Raw genomic sequence first — 20,704 nt, 5'->3', positions numbered from 1 at the left:
GCTGCTTCTGAGCCACTCAGGAGCTGACTTCACACAGACAGCCACGAAGTGGAAGACCCACGCCACACACAGCCATGCTTGCGAAAGCTGAGTCAGGTGGCACATGGGAAAATGGTTCGGAAAGCATAAAGAGCTGCTGGTGGTGGTGACAACCTCACTAAACTAGAAAGTGATCTCAGGCTCTGTGAATGCTGAGGGCGAACTTGGGAGAGGAAAATCTGAGAATAATGAAATGCGTTTGCTTGTTGCATTTGGCTAAAAATAGAGGAGAGAGTGGAGCCTGACAAGAAACATTAGCATGATCTAATAATAAGAGCGGGGAAACTACCAGAGTTTAAAAGAGAAAACCAAAATGTTACATGATTGTAAAAACCTAAAACACAGAAGGGTGTCCAATACCCGGGAGGGAGATACACTAGAGTCCTTTGAAGCTGATGAGCTGGGAATTTTAAAAAAACATGGCTTTGCTAATCCTTTTTAAGAAAGGAAACTCACATGGCCGTCATCTAATTTCCTAATTTCTGCCAGATCTCTTAAAGCCGTGGTTGCCAGCGTGTTAGTCCGCTGCCCTGACGTGTGTGCACAACTCTCTGTCTCCTCCGTCTTCCATCCCATTTCTTCCAGAATTTGTTCCTAGTTTAGGAAATACTCTGCCATGACACAAGTTTCCTACTGCCTCATAGCCATTTCATGGGACAAAATACTTAGAGTTACCAGGATTTAGTTATTTAGTTAGAGGGGAAGAAATTCTGATTGGCTAGATTATTTTTTAAAAGAATAAGATATAGTTCATTTATCTTTGACCCTTAAATATGTGTTATAAATTTCCTTATATCCTAGTAAAAATTCTATTGTTAGAAAATTAGAATGCTATTTTTTTAAGTTAAATAAGGCCATAGATAAGAAATTAAGACTTTGTTATAATTCAGAACATGCAATGACTTAGCTTTCTTCAGACTCCTCCCAAAGGCTGATCACAGGAGTGGCAGGTTCTATCTGCCATCTGCCCATGGGATTTAATCTTATAGCCCTTGAAGGAACTCTGGCCAGTTCAAGTGTGGCAAATGTGGCTCTAGCAGGCCTTGCCCTTCTCTCTGATTTCCTCTGCCTTGTTAAAATCTGCTAGGTTACTTACCAAAAGTTAGCCACCAGGGCCTATTCCCTTATTTGGCCATTTCCTCCTCCAGAGGCTGACTACCAAGGTTCACCTATCAAAATATTAAAGTCTAGGAATCAAAAGCCCCCTTTAGTTAACCTAATTAACATGCCCAATCAAAATATTCCACCTCATCCTAGCCCATTATAATACAGACTTCCCGTTTTCTCTTCTTAATAATTACCCCTGCAAGGTCATGGGCTGCTGCTGTTTTTCTGCCTGAGTCAGAGAGCAGCCGCTTTAACTTTTCTTCTCTACTTAGTAAAGGACATCACTGTGCAAATTGGTGTTTGGGAGTGGTTTGTGCCTAATTTGGGGCCCAGTTGTGTGTGTGTGTGTGTGTGTGTGTGTGTCTCCTTTAGCCCTGCTTCATTTGCAAATGTTTGTGTGTCAGAAGTATTACTGGATTCCCTAATCAGTAGTTCATGAGGCAAATCCTCGTTTTTGTTGGAGGGAGGTGGATAGAGTTTGCTCAGCTGGACAAACTGTGAAGGGAAGAGTCTTGAAATACTGCAAATCGCAGCTAGAGAGGACTGGAGGAGGAGTTGCCAGTCAGATGTCAGAGGAGCAAAGCACTCCTTAAAAATCCAGGCGCACACTGGGTGGCAAAGGTGTGCTTTCAGTGGCTTACCACTGACAGGTCATATGGGGTAGGGCTCTGAAGAAACAGAAAGGAAAACTTTAGGACTGTGCCTTTGGGTCTTTTTTCCCTATTAGCTGAATGACCCATTACAGCAAAGTCACACAAAGGAAAGGACCACGCCAGGAAAAGAGATGCTGTGAAACAGTAGCACTTGACATCTTCTCTCCTTTTGAGCTGTGCTGTCTACATGCCCAGTTATCTCTGACCTTCTGGAGGTCTACTTTGCCTGTGGACCAATGAACCATGATGGTCATTGTTATCCAGGGCTCAGTTTCCAAGGATTAGGGAATTCTGCAAGTAGAGGGCTGAACCTGACTATTGGCTGCTACTGGGTAATGTGAATGTTGACCCACGTTCTCCGTCTACCAATGTCATGGCGTTCTGTTTTTATTATTATATTTTATTTATTTCTATCTATTTATGACTATACACCTAGCTCAAAGCACAATAAACTCAATACTTATTCCTAAATTCAACTGTGATAATAGCTTTCAAGTAAAGGGTAAGGAAGGCAGTGGAGCCCATGTGTAACACCATACATGTGTATTCTCACCCTTCATCAGTACCTGAGTTCTACATCTATGATCTGTCATTCAAGTGAAAGACAGCTGCTACTTGTTGGAAGCTCATGTTAAAAAAAAAATCAGAAGACAACAAAACCATCACTTTTAGTACAGAAACATGTTTAGTATCAAACCATTAATGTTTGCTTGTTTTATTTAATCATAGGTCCTAGCAAAATAGGCCTGACTGAATAAAGCTAGGTACAGAAGGACTCTAACTTTGTGACATCCAAATTAAATTCTAAAACAAGGAAATTCATCATTCTTTTGCAAATGCAGAATATTTTGAAACATATCTTAAAATGTGATTTGTTTATACCAAATGAACATACATCATGCTCATTTGACTAAGGCACTTACCAATGTAGCTTAGTTTAAACTCTTTTATTATTTATTTAAAGATTTATTTTTATTTTAATTATGTATGTATATGTGTGCCTGTATGTGTGTATATGTGGGAGGTGCCATAGTTTGGTTTTTATCACTGTTATCAAATGCCATGATCATAAGCCACTCGGGAAGGTCAGGGTTTACTTCACCTTACAGGGTTAGAGCCCTTTGTGAATGGACGTCAGGAAAGGAAGCCAAGGCAGGACACCAATGCAAGAACTGGAGCACAGACCACATAAGCATGAGCTCACTGTCTTGGCCCCAAGGATATTCCGGGCCTGCTTTCTTCTACAATCTAGAGCCACCTGCAGAGGGTTGTTAGCACAACCCATGTTGGTCATTAATCAAGAAATTGCCCTACAAACTTGCCTACAAACAATCTGGAGTCACTGTTTCATTGGAGGTTCCTCTTCTCAGGTAACATTAGCTTGTGTCAAGTTGACCACCCCAAAATAATAATAATAACAATAAAAAAAAAGTAAAATGTAGGACCCTCTTCTCAGCTCTTCTGATTTCTGTAGGATCCAGCACACTCTGGAGCTACTATGACAAATGTTTGTGAGAAGCCCAAAAAGGATGCTCAGAACCAAACTTGGATTCTCTGTAGCATGGAACATTCTTCCAACTGTTGAACCATCTCTCTAGCTTCTTCATTTAAACTTTCAGTAAAGACATTGTGTTTTCCCCAGCTTCAAGAACTAGTGTTTAGCCAACTATCTAGTTTTGTATTTTTGTTTGTTTACTTGTTGTTTCTCCAACATAGCATTTTTATTGATTATTAGGGAATTTCACACAATTCACCTTCATCATGCTGGCTCCCCATTCCTCCCTGGTCCACCTTTCCACCTCTGTGCCCTCCCCCAAATATACCAAGTCCAATTTGTGTTCTCCATATATCTATTGAAGCATGGTATTTTAAGATTTTTCTTCTAAACATGTTTTCCTTGTCTTTTCTTCAGAGTTTATTATGGCTACAAAATAATGTAGACTTACAAATGTTATACATCAAAATAACAAAGGAAGCTGGAGAAAAATAAGGGAGACAACACTCTCAGTATCTCAAGAACTTTCCCTCCAAGATGAAAGTTTTCATCTCAGAGGAAACTGTGTCACAGCAAAACCAAGATAGTGTCAATGCCAGGGTAGAGAATCCTCAAATCTGTGATAGACACTGTGTGTGCATGCACAAGTGTGTTCATGTATGTGTGGGTTCACATGTAGCCATCTTTACGCCATGTTCCTCATGGCCTGCACATCTTCTATGTTGAGACAGGGTCTCTTGTTGGCTTATAGCTTGTCAATTAGGTTAGGCTGGCTGGTCAATAAACCCTGGGTTATGTCTGTCTCCTCTTCAGGGCTGGGATATAAGCACATATCTAGCCTTTATGTGTGTGCTGAGGATCACAGATAGGCCTTCACAGAAGGCGCTTTTCCACTGAGTCACTTCCCCATCCCCATCCTTCATATCTCAGCATGCTCCCCAGGGGATGTTTAGAAAAATGGAGTTAGTGAAAACAAGATAAAGAAAGGTTTTTTTCTTAAGTCTAGTATTAGAAGTTTAAATTTTGTGTGTGCGTGTTTAGTAAACTAATTCAGTAAATTTTCATAACTGACTTCTACTATAGACAGACATCATTTTACTTTTTTTTTTTTTTTTTGACACAGGGTTTCTCTGTGTAGCTCTGGCTGTCCTGGAACTCACTCTGCAGACCAGGCTGGCCTCGAACTCAGAAATCCGTTTGCCTCTGCCTCCCAAGTGCTGGGATTACAGGCATGCGCCACCACTGCCCGGCCCCATTTTAACTTTTAAAGATAAATGAAGTCATAGAAAGGCTCAATCTTGCTAATGTCTGTTATTCAAAATGCACTGATACACTTCAGTATGACTGTAATTCTGAGGTCCAGGTGAACTAACTCTATGCCTTCTCATACACATTTAAAATGACATACATGGTAGGATGCAAATGTCAGAGTCATTTGACATACTTATTTGGATACTTCTTATTTTCCCAAGAGACAAACTCACTACAGAACCTCCTCAGTGAAGCTTAGACAAATGCGTAGCTTCTTCTCTGTGATGACTTTAGTCTGGTAAAGACAGAACTTACTGTTGCCAGCATCTACATACAAAGAGCTAGTGCAAAATGGTGAAAGGATTAAATACTTATATATACATATGCATGTATAAACACACACACACACACACACACACACACACACACACACACGCATCTTGATGTTGTGCTTGTCTGAGTTATTGCCTGCCTCCTCTCTTTCAGATGCTTCATCCCAAACATCTATGCTGCTCTGTTCACGGCTGCTCTCGTTCCTCTAATGTGCCTCGTGGTGGTGTTTGTGGTCTTCATTCATGCCTACCAGCTGAAGTCGCAGTGGAAAGGTTATGATGATGTCTTCAGGGGACGAACAAACGCAGCAGGTTGGGAAGGACCTATTTTTCCATTTTAGAGATGGGTACTTACTTCTCCAGGGGGCTAAATGCCATGGAGAACTTTTGTTTTTTGGGGGGCGGGAGTTGTTGTTTTGTTTTATTTTACTTCTAAATGAAATGAAAGGATGAAAATAGGTTCAGCTTTCAGCACGTAGTTCAGCCTTGAGCTAAGCTTTCTGGGGTCTTCTGCTTGGAACTTCCTGGCAGCTCTCCTCCTTCAGGGCCTGTGGATTTTACTGCTGTTTCCAGTTTCCCTTAAGGTGTCACTGTCCAGGCCAGTGAGTCACCAGCTTTGGGAAATTGCTTCCCAGGCTTTTCCCAGCTTAAGCAATAACAACCTGCATTCAACCTGTGAACTCATTTCACTTCTGGTAGATTCTGAGATGTCCAAGTCAAGCAAACCTCTGTGGTGCTCGAGTGTTAGATTTTGCATGTGGCTTTCTGATTGTGCAGACAGATGTTTTAAAACATGTGTAATCAGACAGCCTCGTAAGTGGCTACACATGTCTGCTTACTTAATAGTGCAAATCTTTCCAGCTCAAATTGGCTTCCACTGTGGCTCATTTTTTCCCTTTGAATCATGCTCAGCACCGGTTTTTATGGTCGGATTCTCTTTCTGTTGTGCTTAGAATAGAGTTTCCTAAGAATTTCCTTAACTAGGAAGGAACAATAACTGTACACCTACAGACAGAAATTGTCACTTAAACACTGGAGAAACAGAGGGGAGAGCTTTGAACTGGAAAAGGGGTCACTTGTGGGCCAGTGACCTTTCCTTTTTTCAGCTTCTACGGATCTATTATTGAATGTATGGCCATCTTGAAGGAATTAATCACATTTTAGATGTTTGTCAGAACTTAAATAAGATATCACCCATGAAGTTCCTCAACTCATGTCTGGTACATTACTATGGGTTAGTTGATATTGTCACTTAAAAGATACATGTGACATGACACAGCTTTCTTGCCCCTAACCTGGTTCAGGGTGCAAAAGCCTTGTTGATGGCTGGGTGAGAAGTTCACTCTCGTGTGTTTCTTCAACAGCTGCAGGGTCTTGGCATCTTGCCAGCTCATCTCCCATCTCTCATTTTGCATAATAATGTGTACAGAGAAGTGTTTGTAGCCACGAATAGCTTTACATTTATTAATACAAAGGTAATATTCAATATAGAAGTCCTAATTTCTCTTAGAACCCAGAACATTTTCACCCAATGTGTGACTAACTGAAGTAAAATGCCATATGTTTAATACTCTGCTCAAATCTTCTTATTAAAATAGGATGCACTGACCTTTAAAATATCCCATTTAAGTGGCACTGTAAATTTGTAAAGGTGTTTTATTACCTTTTGTACATTTCTTCCATACTCAAATATAGATAGTAGCTAAAGATAAATTACTAACAAAAAATATTAAAAATAAGATTAATGTGTCATTCTTAACAAAATACTCACAGGAGCAAACATAGATTCAAAGCGCCAAGCATAGACTGAAGGAAAGGCCATCCAGAGACTGCCCCATCCCAGATACAGTCACCAAACTCCAACACTATTGTGGATGCTAAGAAATACTTGCTAAAGGGAGCCTGATATAGCTGTCTCCTGAGACGCTCTGCCAGAGCCTTACAAATACAGAGTTGGATGCCCATAGCCAACCATTGCACTGAATGCAGGGTTCCCAAAGGAGGAGTTAGAGAAAGGACTGAATGAGCTGAAGGGCTTTGCAACCCCATAGGAAGAACAACAGTATCAACCAACCAGGAACTCCAGAGCTCCCAGGGACTAAGCCACCAACCAAGGAGTACACATGGCTCCAGCTGCATATGTAGCAGAGAATGGCCTTATCAGGCATCAGTGGGAGGAGAGGTCCTTGGTCCTATGAAAGCTCGATAGATGCCCCAGTGTAGGGAAATCGAGGTTGGGGAGGTGGGAGTTGATAGGTGGGTGGAAGAACACCCTCATAGAAGCAGGGGATATGGGGGGATGGAATAGGGGGTTCTGGGGGGGACTGGGTAAGGGGATAACACTTGAAATGTAAATAAATTTTAAAAAATAAATTATATTTTAAAAACGCTTATATCCCAAAAAACTAGAAAAAAAATAAGATTAATGTATTTCTATGGACCAGGCAGAGTGCATAAAATGGTGATCTGAGACAAAACCTTAATATTTCCTGAGACGAAAAGAAAGAAAGAAAGAAAGAAAGAAAGAAAGAAAGAAAGAAAGAGAAAAAAGAGAAGAGAAGAGAAGAGAAGAGAAGAGAAGAGAAGAGAAGAGAAGAAAAGAAAAGAAAAGAAAAGAAGAAAAGAAAAGAAAAGAGAAAAGAGGAAAAGAAAAGTGTCTGCAAGCTGGCATCCGCTCTGGTGATAAAGTGGAACCTGTAAGGTTGTAATCCATGGCAGGAAGATGCAGGCAATGGGTCATTCATGGCAGAAGCTTGGGAGAGCTGTTGTAATAGCTTCAGCTTTGATTTAAAGGAATAGACCAACCCAAGATAGTGAAGTCCCATCACATTAAATACCAGGGCCAAGCTCTTCATGGCTAGAGGTAATATCTATGTAGCTATAACACCCGCATAGAAAAAGAAAGACCTTCTTGAGTTTCATGTGTTTTGCAAATTGTATCTTGGATATTCTAAGTTTCTAGGCTAATATCTGCTTATCAGTGAGTGCATACCATGTGTGTTTGTAAAACATATGAAACTCAAGAAGGAAGACCAAAGTGTGGATACTTCGCTCCTTCTTAGAATGGGGAACAAAATACCCATGGAAGGAGTTGCAGATACAAACTTCAGAGCTAAGATGGAAGGAAAGACCATCCAGAGACTGCCCCACCTGGGGATCCATCTCATATACAACCACCAAACCCAGACACTATTGCATATGCCAGAAAGATTTTATTGACAGGACCCTGATATAGCTCTCTCTTGTGAGGCTACGCCAGTGCCTGGCAAATACAGAAGAGGATGATCACAGTCATCTATTGGATGGAACACAGGGCCCCTAATGAAGGAGCTAGAGAAAGTACCCAAGGAGCTAAAGGGGTCTGCAACCCTGTAGGAGGAACAACAATATGAACTAACCAGTACCCCCAGAGCTCGTGTCTCTAGCTGCATATGTAGCAGAGGATGGCCTAGTCAGCCATCAATGGGAGGAAAGGCCCTTGGTATTGTGAAGATCATATGCCCCAGTACAGGGGAATGCCAGGGCCAGGAAGCAGGAGTGGGTGGGTTGGGGAGCAGGGTGAGGAGAAGGTAAAGGGGGCTTTGGGGATAGCATTTGAAATGTAAATGAAGAAAATATCTAATAAAAAAGAAATCAATAAATACATTTTAAAACATTAAAAACGAAGAAGAAGAAGAAGAAGAGGAAGAAGAAGAAGAAGAAGAAGAAGAAGAAGAAAAAGAAGAAGAAGAAGAAAAAGAAAGAAGAAGAGAAGGAAGAGAAAAGAAAAGAAAGAAAAGAAAAGAAAAGAAAAGAAAAAAAGAAAAGAAAGGAAAAGAAAAGAAAGACCACAGCATCAACTGCTCCCTGAGGGCTCTAAAAGCCACAATGGGGCGGGTGTGGGGAGACAACAACAAAATCGTTCCAATGGTAAAGGCTTTGCTTTGCTTTTCTCTTTTCTTTTCTTTTCTCTTTTCTTTTTTCTTTTCTTTTCTTTTCTTTTCTTTTCTTTCTTTCTTTCTTTCTTTTTTTTTTTTTTTGGCTTTTCAAGACAGGGTTTCTCTTTCTCTGTGTAGCTCTGACTGTTCTGGAACTCACTTTGTAGACCAGGCTGGCCTCGAACTCAGAAATCCGCCTGCCTCTGCCTCCTGAGTGCTGGGATTAAAGGCGTGTACCACCACGCCCGGCATAAGAAAGGTTTTCTATTTAATATTAATTGCAATCTGAAACTGAAGGGAAACTAACAAGCATAAACCTTAAAATGTAACAAATGGTGAATCTGATCCAACTCAGAGGTCTGTAAGAGATTGAATGACCCTGAAAAGTAGAACGCAGTGAAGAGCACTGTGGGCCCCTGCAAGCCACTCTGTAAAGTGCCTCCCCACTCTAGCTGTTGTGTAGAGCTTTACTCAGATGCAGTTTATATAACATAGAGCTCCTCTGTTTAGCCCACCTAGTCTGTTGAGGGTTAACATGCTTGCATAGCTGTGCAACCTCACCATAGTCTAACTTTAGAACGTTTCCATTGCCCCATAAGAAGCCTCACACTCGTCAGCCTTCACTCCACATTCTCCACTCTCCTGAGCACTAGGTAACCATGGCCCTGCCTTCTCTCCATCCCTGTCATGGGGTCTGCTCTGCATGTTTCATACATTAGGATTCTAGAACATGTGGTCTTGCATGCTTGGCTTCTTACCTCAGCCTAGTATGCTCAAAGTCCATCCATATAATGACAGAGGCTTTCTATTATACCTGGTGTCTTTTTACTGCCAAACAACAGTCCACTGTACAGAATCCATTAAATCTTTCCATCATTGAGGGACATTTGCGTTGTTTTCTCTTTGGGGCTAATATAAATACCACTTACATGAACATACATGTGTAGGTTTTGGCATTGATGCATATATTGATTCCTCTTAGGTATGTGTATATAGGAGACTTGCTTGTCCATAAAGTGACTGCATTTAACTATCAAATCTGCAAAACTGTTTTCCACAATGGCTACAGTAACCTCTCTGGTGCTTTTCTTTGTTTGAGATGGGGGACTCTCACTGTGTTGCCCAGGCTGGTCTTAATCTCAGATGATCCTTCTGTTTCTGCCTCCCAATTACTGCGATCACAGCAGCCTACTTGGTCTGTTTTCAAATATAAGGATTATTTTTGTTTGTGTCTGTTTGTTTTTAATAAACAACCACATTTATTTATTTATTTATTTATTTATTGTCTATGTTTTCATGAGGCAGAGTTGAATCCTAAGACTAGACACCTTGGAGGGGATAACTTATTTAACTGTATCTTCTGATATGAAAGATGGCATATTTGTGAGAGTACTTAAACATGATAGATAGATAGATAGATAGATAGATAGATAGATAGATGAATAGATGGATGGATGGGTGAATAGATGATAGATAGATGAATAGATGATAAAAAGATAGATAGATAGATAGATAGATAGATAGATAGATAGATAGATAGATAGATAGATGACAAAAATGTGACCTATTTCAGGAATAATAACAAGCATACTGCTATAAATGTTAACTATACAAATATTGAGGTAAACTCTAAACACATCAGAGAGGAGACAGCTAGCTCATGAACAGAGTCCAAAGGAAAGCTGGGGAACCACCAAGGAAGCAAAAAAAAAGAGAGAGAAAATTAAAACGAGGCTAAGGTATAGGAACAGATTTTCCAACGAAGAAAGGAATTAGAGGAACCACAAACAGCACAATTTGAAGAGATAAAGCTTCAGAAATTTCTGTAATCTGTATCAGTGTACATGAAATCTGTATGAGCTGAGTACTGTCAAAATTCTAAGAACATTTTGAACGCGTGTGTATTGGAATTTTTGGAAACCTGGATTGTGTGTAACTTCTCTTTGCTGTGGTACTCTTCCTGTAAACAGACAGCTCCTACTTAGGAATTGAGAATCTATAAAGTGGTCAAATTTACTGTTTGCTGAAAACCTAAGTTTAAAGACAGCAGAAAATCTGGAACCATCTTCTCTTTCTCTGAGCAGCTGGGGCTTTCACACCCTCCTGGACACTGGAAAACGGAGCTGGAGTGTGGTCTAATCAACTCTCCAAAAGGCCCAGCATAGCTTGCTGTAGTGCTAAACATGCAAAGGCAAGAATTCCTCCTAAGATAACTCAGACAGCTTAGAGTTTTATTGAATTTCCCCTTCATTAAAACAGTTAAGCAGATGTACTTAGTACCAAAGTCAGACATACTTGAATACCTGAAAGGGGTTACATCATTTCATTTGGCCTAGAAGCTTCCACTGTCTTTAGAATTGTTCTCCAAATTACTCCCTTCCCAGAATCTCTATGCCTGACAAAAGGGCCAACTTCCCCAACAAGTATATGACCCTACTGAATATAGTATCATTGAGAATCCTTGCATCTTACACTTTAAGTGACTTTTTTCCTTCTGACATCCTTAGTTTCACTCAGCATTCAAGTAAACTGGTGAACTCTAAAGGAAAGGGGGCGGGAGTTCCAGGGAAGTCAGATACCCTGGGAACCGAGGTAGCCATCTTCTGTACCTTTCTTGCTGAGCAGGCCTGGACAACCTCACAGCATTGCCTTGGGGGCCCATAGTTGACCTCTGTGAACCTGATTCTTTAAGGTCCCATGGCTCTCTGTGAGACTCACTAGCTTTCTCCTCCTTTCTGTGGCTACTCAAAATGAGTCATAAAGGTATCATAAATGCATTTCAGTGTCTCTTCGTTTCAAATGAAGCCTATAATTTTCGGGTTCAGGTTTGGTCTTCCCTTTTAGACTTATTTTAAAGGCTGCTGACTCCTTTCTGATTCATCAGCCAGTTCTTACTTGATGAAAGCTACATGAACCAGAGAAAGAAAATTAATTGCAAGGAAAAGAGGAAGTAGGTAATTGCAAGTCCTTTTGTTGGAAAGATCTCTGCATAGGTTTCAATATATACACAAAACCGGAGAGGTGACTGGAGTCCAGGGTCACACCATCCAGAACGTACCTGATGTGGTCTGATCTCAGAGGCTATGCGTAGTTATGGTTAGTACATGGATGGGAGAGGTGGCTTGATCCCACTGGCCATGAGTAAGGAGACTCTCTGTTTTAGAAGTCCCTGGAATGGTAATGGCCAGTGCTTGAGTGGGAGCATCAGTACAGCAGAACGCTTCTAGCCCTTGTAAGGCTCATTCTCTTTATCCTTAGAGTTAACAATAATAGGTAAGATAACGTTCCATTACTCTAATGGAAATCATTGAAAACTTATGATGAATGTAAAACATTTTATCACAGCTCAAAGTTAAGTGACTTTTTAAATTGCAAACATTTAAAAATGATTGAAATAAATCCACAAAACTCACTGAAATACAAACGAATAAGAGAATAAAGAAATAGCTCCTATGAGATGAAATATTTCCATACTGCCCTGTACAAGCTGGCTGACTGACTGTTTCTCTCTGTGGATGTGGGTGTTCCTTTCTACAACCAAGGCGAGATTCTTCTTTCCTCTGTAAGTCTGGGTAGGCTTTGGTTTTGCTTACACAAATCTCTCAGACATGATGCTGTCTGACGATGGGTCAGACAGCATGGCAGAGGACTAACACATGTAACTGTCTTTATCTTGGAAACCAGATACCATCTATGTTCTGTTTTCCTAACATGACCACACCAATAGAGAGGATCGAGCTAGCCAATGAGGAACAGACAGGTGCAGGGACATGTTTAGCCATCCTGCAGTGTTTGGAGGTGGGGTAGGGGATCTGAATCCTGCTTCTGGATAGGTGAAGAAACCATCTGTAGGACACATCCACACAGAGCAGAAACCTGACACAGGCAGCTGCAGGACTGTGGCAAAACACAATTTTAAGTGACTGGGTTTGGGGCTGCTTTGTTACAAATAGTTGGCACATCTAGATCAAGAACTCTCGTATTTCTCACTTCAAAATTATGTACTCTTATCATTTTAAGATTGACTTGCAGAAACATACATGGTTTATAAGTCAAATTGCAAAAATACCATTTGAGATGCTCATATAATCTCAATCAGTATAGCTTACACTAAAGCAAAAAGAGAGACTGTTCCTAGAACAGTCCTGCGTGCTTGCCTGAGCTCCAGTGTGAGCAACACAACAGGTCTCACTTGGTCTGGGCAGCAGATGCTAGTTTGCAGTCTCCTCCCGGTTTTCCTGCAGAAAAGAAAATGAAAACACAGGGCCTGGTGATCCAAGGAAAACCCCACTCTTCACTGTACAATGAACCTCTTCACTGGACAGCGAACACACCCCTTCACTTGAATCTTTGCAAGCTCAGCTCAACCTTGCCACATCCTGTTAGCAGGGATGGGGGGAAATCCCAGAGGTTTCAGGAAGCCTTAAGGATTCTCCTCTAGGGCCTCGGTCTTCAGAGATTCAAATGAGAAATCTTTAAACTCAAGTTATGGTGTGGTGTTAATGCGGTGTTCCTTCCTTCGTTTTTGGTCTGTTTGTTTGTCTTATCTTGTCTTTTGCACTTCGGATTAATCGCTAGAAAGTCTTAGAACAGGATTGGGGCTGTCTCAGCTGTAGGGCACTTGCTGTCACAGTACCTGGGGGCTCTTGCTGTCACAGTTCCTGGGGGCACTTGCTGTCACAGTTCCTGGGGTTAATTCCTTGCACCATAAATAAGTGAGCAAAACTTCCCAGCACAGTCTCTTCAGGAATTCCCCATGCCTTTGCCTGTCCTCAAGAACATTACAGAATAAAATCAAAGAGTTTAAAGTTTAAAGTTCTTCTCCACCCCCCAAATTACACATGTAACCAAAGAAGAAAAGGGGCTAGAGGGTCTTTCTTTCTTTTATATAACAATTTTTATTAGATATTTTCTTCATTCAAATGCTATCCTGAAAGTCCCCTATACCCTCCCCCACCCTGCTCCTCAACCCACCCTCTCTAGCTTCCTGGCCCTGGCATTCCCCTGTACTGGGGCATATAATCTTCACAAGACCAAGGGCCTCTCCTCCCAATGATGGCCGATTAGGCCATCTTCTGCTACATATGCAGCTAGAGACACGAGCTCAGGGGGTACTGGTTAGTTCATATTGTTGTTCCACCTATAGGGTTGCAGACCCTTTCAGCTCCTTGGGTCCTTTCTCTAGCTCCTCCATTGGGGGCCCTATGTTCCATCCAATAGATGACTGTGAGCATCCACTTTTGTATTTGCCAGGCTCTGGCATAGCCTCACAAGAGACAGCTTTATCAGGGTCATATCAGCAAAATTTTGCTGGCATATGCAATAGTGTCTGTGTTTGGTGGTTGATTATGGGATGGATCCACGAATGGGGTAGTGTCTGCATGGACCTTCCTTCCGTCCAAACTTTGTCTCTGTAACTCCTTCCATGGGTATTTTGTTCCCCATCCTAAGGAGGGACGAAGTATCCACATTTTGGTCTTCCTTCTTCTTGAGTTTCATGTGTTTTACACTTTGTATCTTGGGTATTCTAAGTTTCTGGGCTAATGTCCATTTGTTAGTGAGTGCATATCATATGAGTTCTTTTGTGATTGGGTTACCTCACTCAGGATGATACCCTCCAGATCCATCCATTTGCCTAAGAATTTCATAAATTTGTTGTTTTTAAAAGCTGAGCAGTACTCCATTGTGTAAATGTACCACATTTTCTGTATCCATTCCTTTGTTGAGGGACATCTGGGTTCTTTCCAGCTATTATAAATAAGGCTGCTATGAACATAGTGGAGCATGTGTTCTTATTACCAGTTGGAACATCTTCTGGATATATGCCCAGGAGCAGTATTGCTGGATCTTCCAGTAGTACTATGTCCAGTTTCTGAGGAACCGCCAGACTGACTTCCAGAGTGGTTGTACCACCTGGCAACCCCACCAGCAATGGAGGAGTGCTCCTCTTTCCTGGAGGGTCTTTCTGTAACTTACAGTTCCTGAGTATCCTTTTATTGGCAATTAAGTGGGGTGTTGTTGTTGTTGTTGTTGTTGGTGGTGGTGGTGGTGGTGCTTTGAGAGGTCCACAGCAAGTGTTTAGTCATCCCCTAACCCTTCCCAGGTCCAGTTCCCACTCCCTACCTAAGCACTCAGCTTATTCCTGAATACCTCAGCACCGGGGTATCTTTTTATTTCTTACCCACTCTCACTGGCTAATGACTGACAGGGGTAGCTTGCTATCAATAAACAAACATATCTCCTTGTGAGGCAGATTTCATAAAGCATGCAAGACTAAGTTAATGGACTGTGTCTGCCTATGTGACAGGTATGAGTTTCTGAGGTCCTTGTCTACTTCATGGTCACCCTTACTATCAACTGTGTTCCCAGGAAGATTCATCTTATGCCAGGCACTGTTCTAAGAAGTTAGGCGTAGGGAGAGTTTACATGAAACAAATACTCCTACTTCTATAGTGGGACAGGAAAATCCAGGCAACCCTAGGATGGAGTTGTAATGAGGACTGCAGGTGATGTACTAAGCTGGGCTCAAGGAACTCCCACCTGCTGGGGGTGGTGGTGGAATGAAGCCTAAGATGGGGGCCCCAGCTGGAGTGAGAAATGGCCCAGGCTGAGTCTGGGGTTCCCAAACTCCGAGAAACCCAGAACCATGAGGAGTGGGGGAGAGGGGCAGTGATGAGCCCCTGGCTGGGAGGCGAGGGAATCCTGCTTAGCTCTGGGGTGAATATCTGGAGCACAGAGGGGCCTTCTGTGGGAGACTTAGATGGCACAGCTCTGTATGATTAAGGCTTCTTGATGAGGGAGACAGTCCTTGTCCAAATTGTTTATTCATAGTGGAAAATGGATACATACAACTTACTCAGGGTGGACCAGAGATTAAATACCTTTTGCAGGAAGGAATGTCTGAGAAGGGAAGTTTATTGGCTAAACCCTCAGGGTAGCCCATCTAGATACCTCAATAGCATGGAGAACTCTGTGCTCTATGTCACATATGTCTAGTAGTCATGATCTTCATGTGGGGTGTCATGGTCACCATGGAACCAGGTGGGGAATCGATGAAATGCCTACTGTTCTCAGATAGGAGAAGTACCGGGGTTTCTGAAAAGGCTCATCCTTCCCAGTTTTTATCTGGTGACACAGTTCCACTTGCCTCACAAGCCACCATGGGTGCAGCCCCTATACTAACCCCTTAGCATTTTTTTTTTATCAAACTTTCCCTGATAATCTCAATATGTAAAACGTAATTTTAAAAGATGTTCATAAAAATGATCATTAGATTCTGTTCCCCAGGAGAGCTTGAGGGGTTCTTGGCTGGAAAATTCTTTTTGCATCTTCTACTTCAGTTTTATTTCTAATGAAACCTCTTCCTCTATTCTTATTACCGAAACACCCAGTTTTTTCTATGTCCTAGTTGATACAGCTGTTATATTACTAGCCTATTTTATGAGATTATTTGATTGATAAAATGCCAACATCTGTAAGTGCTTAATAAACTCACTAGAGTATACTAACAGCTTGAAATTTGTTTCTTCTTGTTAATTTAATACCAGACAATGTGCAATTGAATAATTTTTGTTGAAAATACTGTTGGGGTTTCTATCCCACCTTTGAATTTTTTAGTTCCCAAATAAAAGAGACAAACCCTTATATTTGTAATAAGCCTTAAAGTACCAGAGCTAGGCAGATACCAACCCTCTGTGCTATTCTATCTACTTCCCTGTCAGTAACCCTGAGATATCATTTGCCATGTTCTGCCTGGGCTGCTACTCCAACAGGCTGGTCCTCATGGCGTGTGCTCAAGATCCGTCTACCCTCTTTCCTCTTCCTCCCTGGTCTCTGTCTCAGATCCCAATCCTGAGACCTCCAGCCCTGCCTATGTCTCTCTTCTGCCCAGCTAGAAGCTGTAGGCATCTTTATTAAACTAATAGTTTTAAAAAGCAAGGTTTGTACAACAAAAGCTGACATATGTGAGAATTCACTTATCTCAAGGCAACCAGACCTTGGGATACAGAATTTAGCACTGTGCTACATAGTAACAAACCAAACATCAACACGTAATACGATGAGATCCTTTCCTTAACACACTTTGGGAAATTCTCTCAAGTAGTCCCTTGCCTTCCTTTTCTGTCATTATGTCTTCAGTATCGGGCAGCTCTGGCTGCCATTCAGGACATCACGGCTTATAGATCTAAAGAACAGACATTTCCCACGGTTACAAGGGCCAGAGTTCCCTGATGAAAGTGCCAGCTGGTTTGAATCCTGAGGACCATCCTCCTGCTGTGGCCTTGCTGTGCACTCACAGAAGAGAAACACATTCCTCCTGTATCTCTTCTAAGTTATTGATCCCATTGTGAGACTTCTAATAACCGCTCTCGTCACCTCCTGGAGGCATGTTATCTCCATGTTGGGAGTCAGGCATGCTCAAGACACAGTTCCATCCATGACACCTGGATTCCATCATCTCATAGTCAAGACTCTTGCCACTGTCTTGAGACTGTGTCCTCTATTTTATGCTGGAGCACTCTAAAGTCCAAATTGATCATGCCATTAAAATAATCTAATGGTGTCAATCCTCAGATGTTGGAATTAAATGAAAGCCTTACTATTTCTGAGTGAACTTCACAAACCTGTGCTGTACTTACAACCTTGTAGCCGTGTACCTAGCAGCAGTGTAAATCTAATAAGTCTGGATTTATCACAGCTAAGCTCACTCTTTTGCTCTGGGTTCATTTATGGTAGTTTCAGAGGAAGATAGAGAGTAGAACTGTATCCATATTTTTTAAACGAGGCAGGCTATTGTTCTCATACATGTACCTATACAAGCATGTGTGTGTAGAAGTTAGAAAACAACTCTTGGGAGCTCCTGCCATAATATCTGGCTATCAAACAGAATGTGAAGTGTGTGCACAAGCACCTCCATCGCACCTCTGTCTACTGAGCCACCAGTCCACAACTGATTTATGCTTTGCTCTCCATCTTTATGAGGGTTTGGTAGACAATATAGTCTATGTGGTAACAATACAAGCATGTATGGCTATTAAATATTTCTGTTGCTGCCCTTGTCATGCCACATCTTATTTGTTCTGAGTGCCACTGGAACATTCCAATTGTTCATAATGGACTTACTGACTTTTAATGTATTTCCTTCTTGCTCATTTCCAACTTAATAAAAAAGTTAAATTTCAATTTTCCTGGTGGCTTAGTACACTTTTCAGAAGGATTTGCTCTTCTTCAAATCTTTCTTCACTTATTTTATAAAAGTTACCAATGACTCATTGCTTTTTAGTCCTCTGAAAATTCTATAAAACCGTTATTCTTGTTTATTGCTTTGATCTGGAAGCAGTTTCTTAGTAGATGATGACTCTCTTTCATCCACTCCTGGCAAAGGAAAAGACAATTTCTCATTTTAAAAATATGTCTGTCCAGAATTAGCATTTACACTATTGCCAATGAATGTATATAAAACTCAACTAGACAGTAGAAATACCAGGTTTTTGAGCCTGTTTTATCTTGGACTGTTTGTGTTCGTTCGTGGTAATGAACCCCTCAGCTGGCTTCTCCACAGTGGTCCCTTAATGCACAGTTGGCCAGCTTCTTAGTTGCACATTCTATTGTAATTTTTCCCATGTACTTTTTGCTGCTGTTACTATTATTTCAAATCCTTCCTATTCATGGTTCAATGTTTACATTACTCCTTATGCAAATATAGTTCTCAAAATATGGTTTGTATGGATACACTTTAAACTGATTGGCTAATAAAATATTAAAGATCAGATCTGCGAGTGAATAAAAGTAGGGTTGTTATCACTAAAAAAGGTAGAAACTGGGGATAAATAATCTGGGAGATGAGAAATCAGTTTATATTGGGAGCACAATGCCTGGGCTGTAGAGGTTCTGCTTAGTAGTTTATACTGTGTAATAGAAAATCAAATAGGAAAATAGTCGTTTTGCAACACATAGTTTTTGAAGAAATGTACACTATACCAGCAGTGATGTACACATCACTGAGCTAAAGGGCAGCACACTCCTTCAGGGCCCTTACTCCAAATGAAATGAGTGGTGAGGTGCTGCTTCCCCCTAGACCAGCCACACTAGGTCACCTTTCCACTTAGCAGGAAGCTGGAAATGTCTTCCCTCCTCACATTCCAGGAGAGCGCAGCTCTGCCTTCAATGGTTGGTTCCCTGTTTTCAGAGCTGGGTCTTCACTTCCACCCTTTCAGCTCTGAACTGCCTGCTTTCACGATCATGCTCGCTCCTCCTTCTGTGTCACCATATTCCCTTCCATGTCTCACCCAGCACAGCCTCTGCAGCTCTTCCAGCAGCATTCTCTCATTTGTCCTTGGTCCTCAGGGTGACACTCTTTTCCCAGTCCCTTTACTTCCCTCTGAACATGGGCATTTCAAGGGCATTTGCATTGGCTCTTTCAACTTCCTCACCAACTGGCTTTCCTCTTTAAGTAGTTTGGCTAACCACCAGTGTAGTCTAGGCCACAGAGTAATCTTTATTATTCTTTATTTTGGCAAAGAACTCATAGAAATCTATGTGTCTCTGCCTCTGCAGGGCTGGGATTAAAGGCATGTACCGCCATGCTCAGTGATTAATGGTCAATGGACAGTGGCAAGCCTTCTTATAACACAGGTACCAGATTGCTTTGTGGTCAGTTTTATATTCCTGAGAACAGCTCTGTATGTAGGTGTGATGTTCATTTTCTACATTTACAGACATAGTTATTTAATAACAGAAAGTAATACAGGATGCCAATAAAGAATAAAGTAATTAAATAAAAATAAAGATAATAAAATAATATAGAAAATAATTGTGAGCCAATTAGTGGTATTCTGTAATAGACACTAATTTATTCTAAGCAAGCTTACCTGGCCCATATCTGCTTCCCAGAAATCTTTGAATTATCTTTAATTGATTCTCAAGTAATCTTTGAAACAGAGCCCACTGCCATAAAGTGTTGCATTTAATGCCTTCTGTCTATACGAAAAATTAAAAACAGCATGATGCTGCCACCCTCAGATTTCCTTACCTCACCTGCTCAGTATCCTCAGTTGTTTCCTGTTCACCAGGGTCCATCCCTTCTTCCCTACGTAGCTGCTCCTCAGGATTGCCTCCCATTTGTATCTTTCCTCTGTTTTACCTTCTCTTGGAGCTGATTTTGCTAAATTTTCCAAAGATATCTTACAGCTGAAATGTCAGTTCTCTGGATCTCCCGCACACTCTAATGACATGCATCGCTTTACACAACCTACAGGAGCACTTACACTGCTGCTGTCTCATCAGGCTAGCAGCGTGCCTCTCCCTTCCTCCCTTCACCCACGAGCCCCTCCAGCACTTTTGCTCACTTCCCTTCCCAGCTCTGCCACAAGGGAGACTCATTCATCACCCATGCCCATGTACACCTGACCTACCAGCTTCTCTCTCATCTGCAGACCCTTAAATTCTTAGGCTTCAGCTGGTACTGACTGCTAGCCCTCCTCAGAAGCCGCTTTCCCTTGAGGTGGTGACTCTCTCATTTTCTTACTCACCCCCTTCTAATGGCTCTTCCTTGAGATGAAATTCCAAAGCGTGTATGTTCTCTAGGGACTGCTTCTGCTTTCCATGTCAGGGTAGCCAGGAATTTTAGAATCCGCCAACTCTGTCCCGCGCTACCTTCCCGCCAGCAAGAAATGACGCGGCACACAAACAGGATCCTTCTGCAGCAACGCTTTAATGCTCTTGAGAGGGAGAGCATAAGCTTCCAACAGGCAAAGGGNGAAGAGAAGAGAGGGGAGAAGAGAAGAGAGAGAAGAGAAAAGGGGAAAAAAGAAAAAAGAGGGAGCGAAGAACCAAATCCCTCAGCTTAAATAGAGCAAGATCGCCGCCTAGGACGTGTAACCCTCTGGTTGGCGGCCTGCTGTTACCCCA

The 20,704-nt window shown here is 41.7% G+C and overlaps 1 protein-coding gene across 1 annotated transcript in view; it reads left to right on the top strand.

Moving 5' to 3' along the window:
- Nucleotides 1–20,704, top strand: part of Adgrv1 (adhesion G protein-coupled receptor V1) — a 510,986-nt gene that overhangs the window by 422,349 nt on the left and 67,933 nt on the right. Inside the window, exon 85 of the mRNA XM_021208450.2 lies at nucleotides 5,032–5,189. Within this exon, the coding sequence (XP_021064109.1) occupies nucleotides 5,032–5,189 (158 nt within the window). The remainder of the gene's footprint in view (nucleotides 1–5,031; nucleotides 5,190–20,704) is intronic.

The sequence above is a fragment of the Mus pahari genome, chromosome 11 (assembly GCF_900095145.1).
Source record: "Mus pahari chromosome 11, PAHARI_EIJ_v1.1, whole genome shotgun sequence".
NCBI lineage: Eukaryota > Metazoa > Chordata > Mammalia > Rodentia > Muridae > Mus > Mus pahari.
Note: the sequence above shows the minus strand (reverse complement) of the source record. Positions and strands in the feature narration are given on the sequence as shown.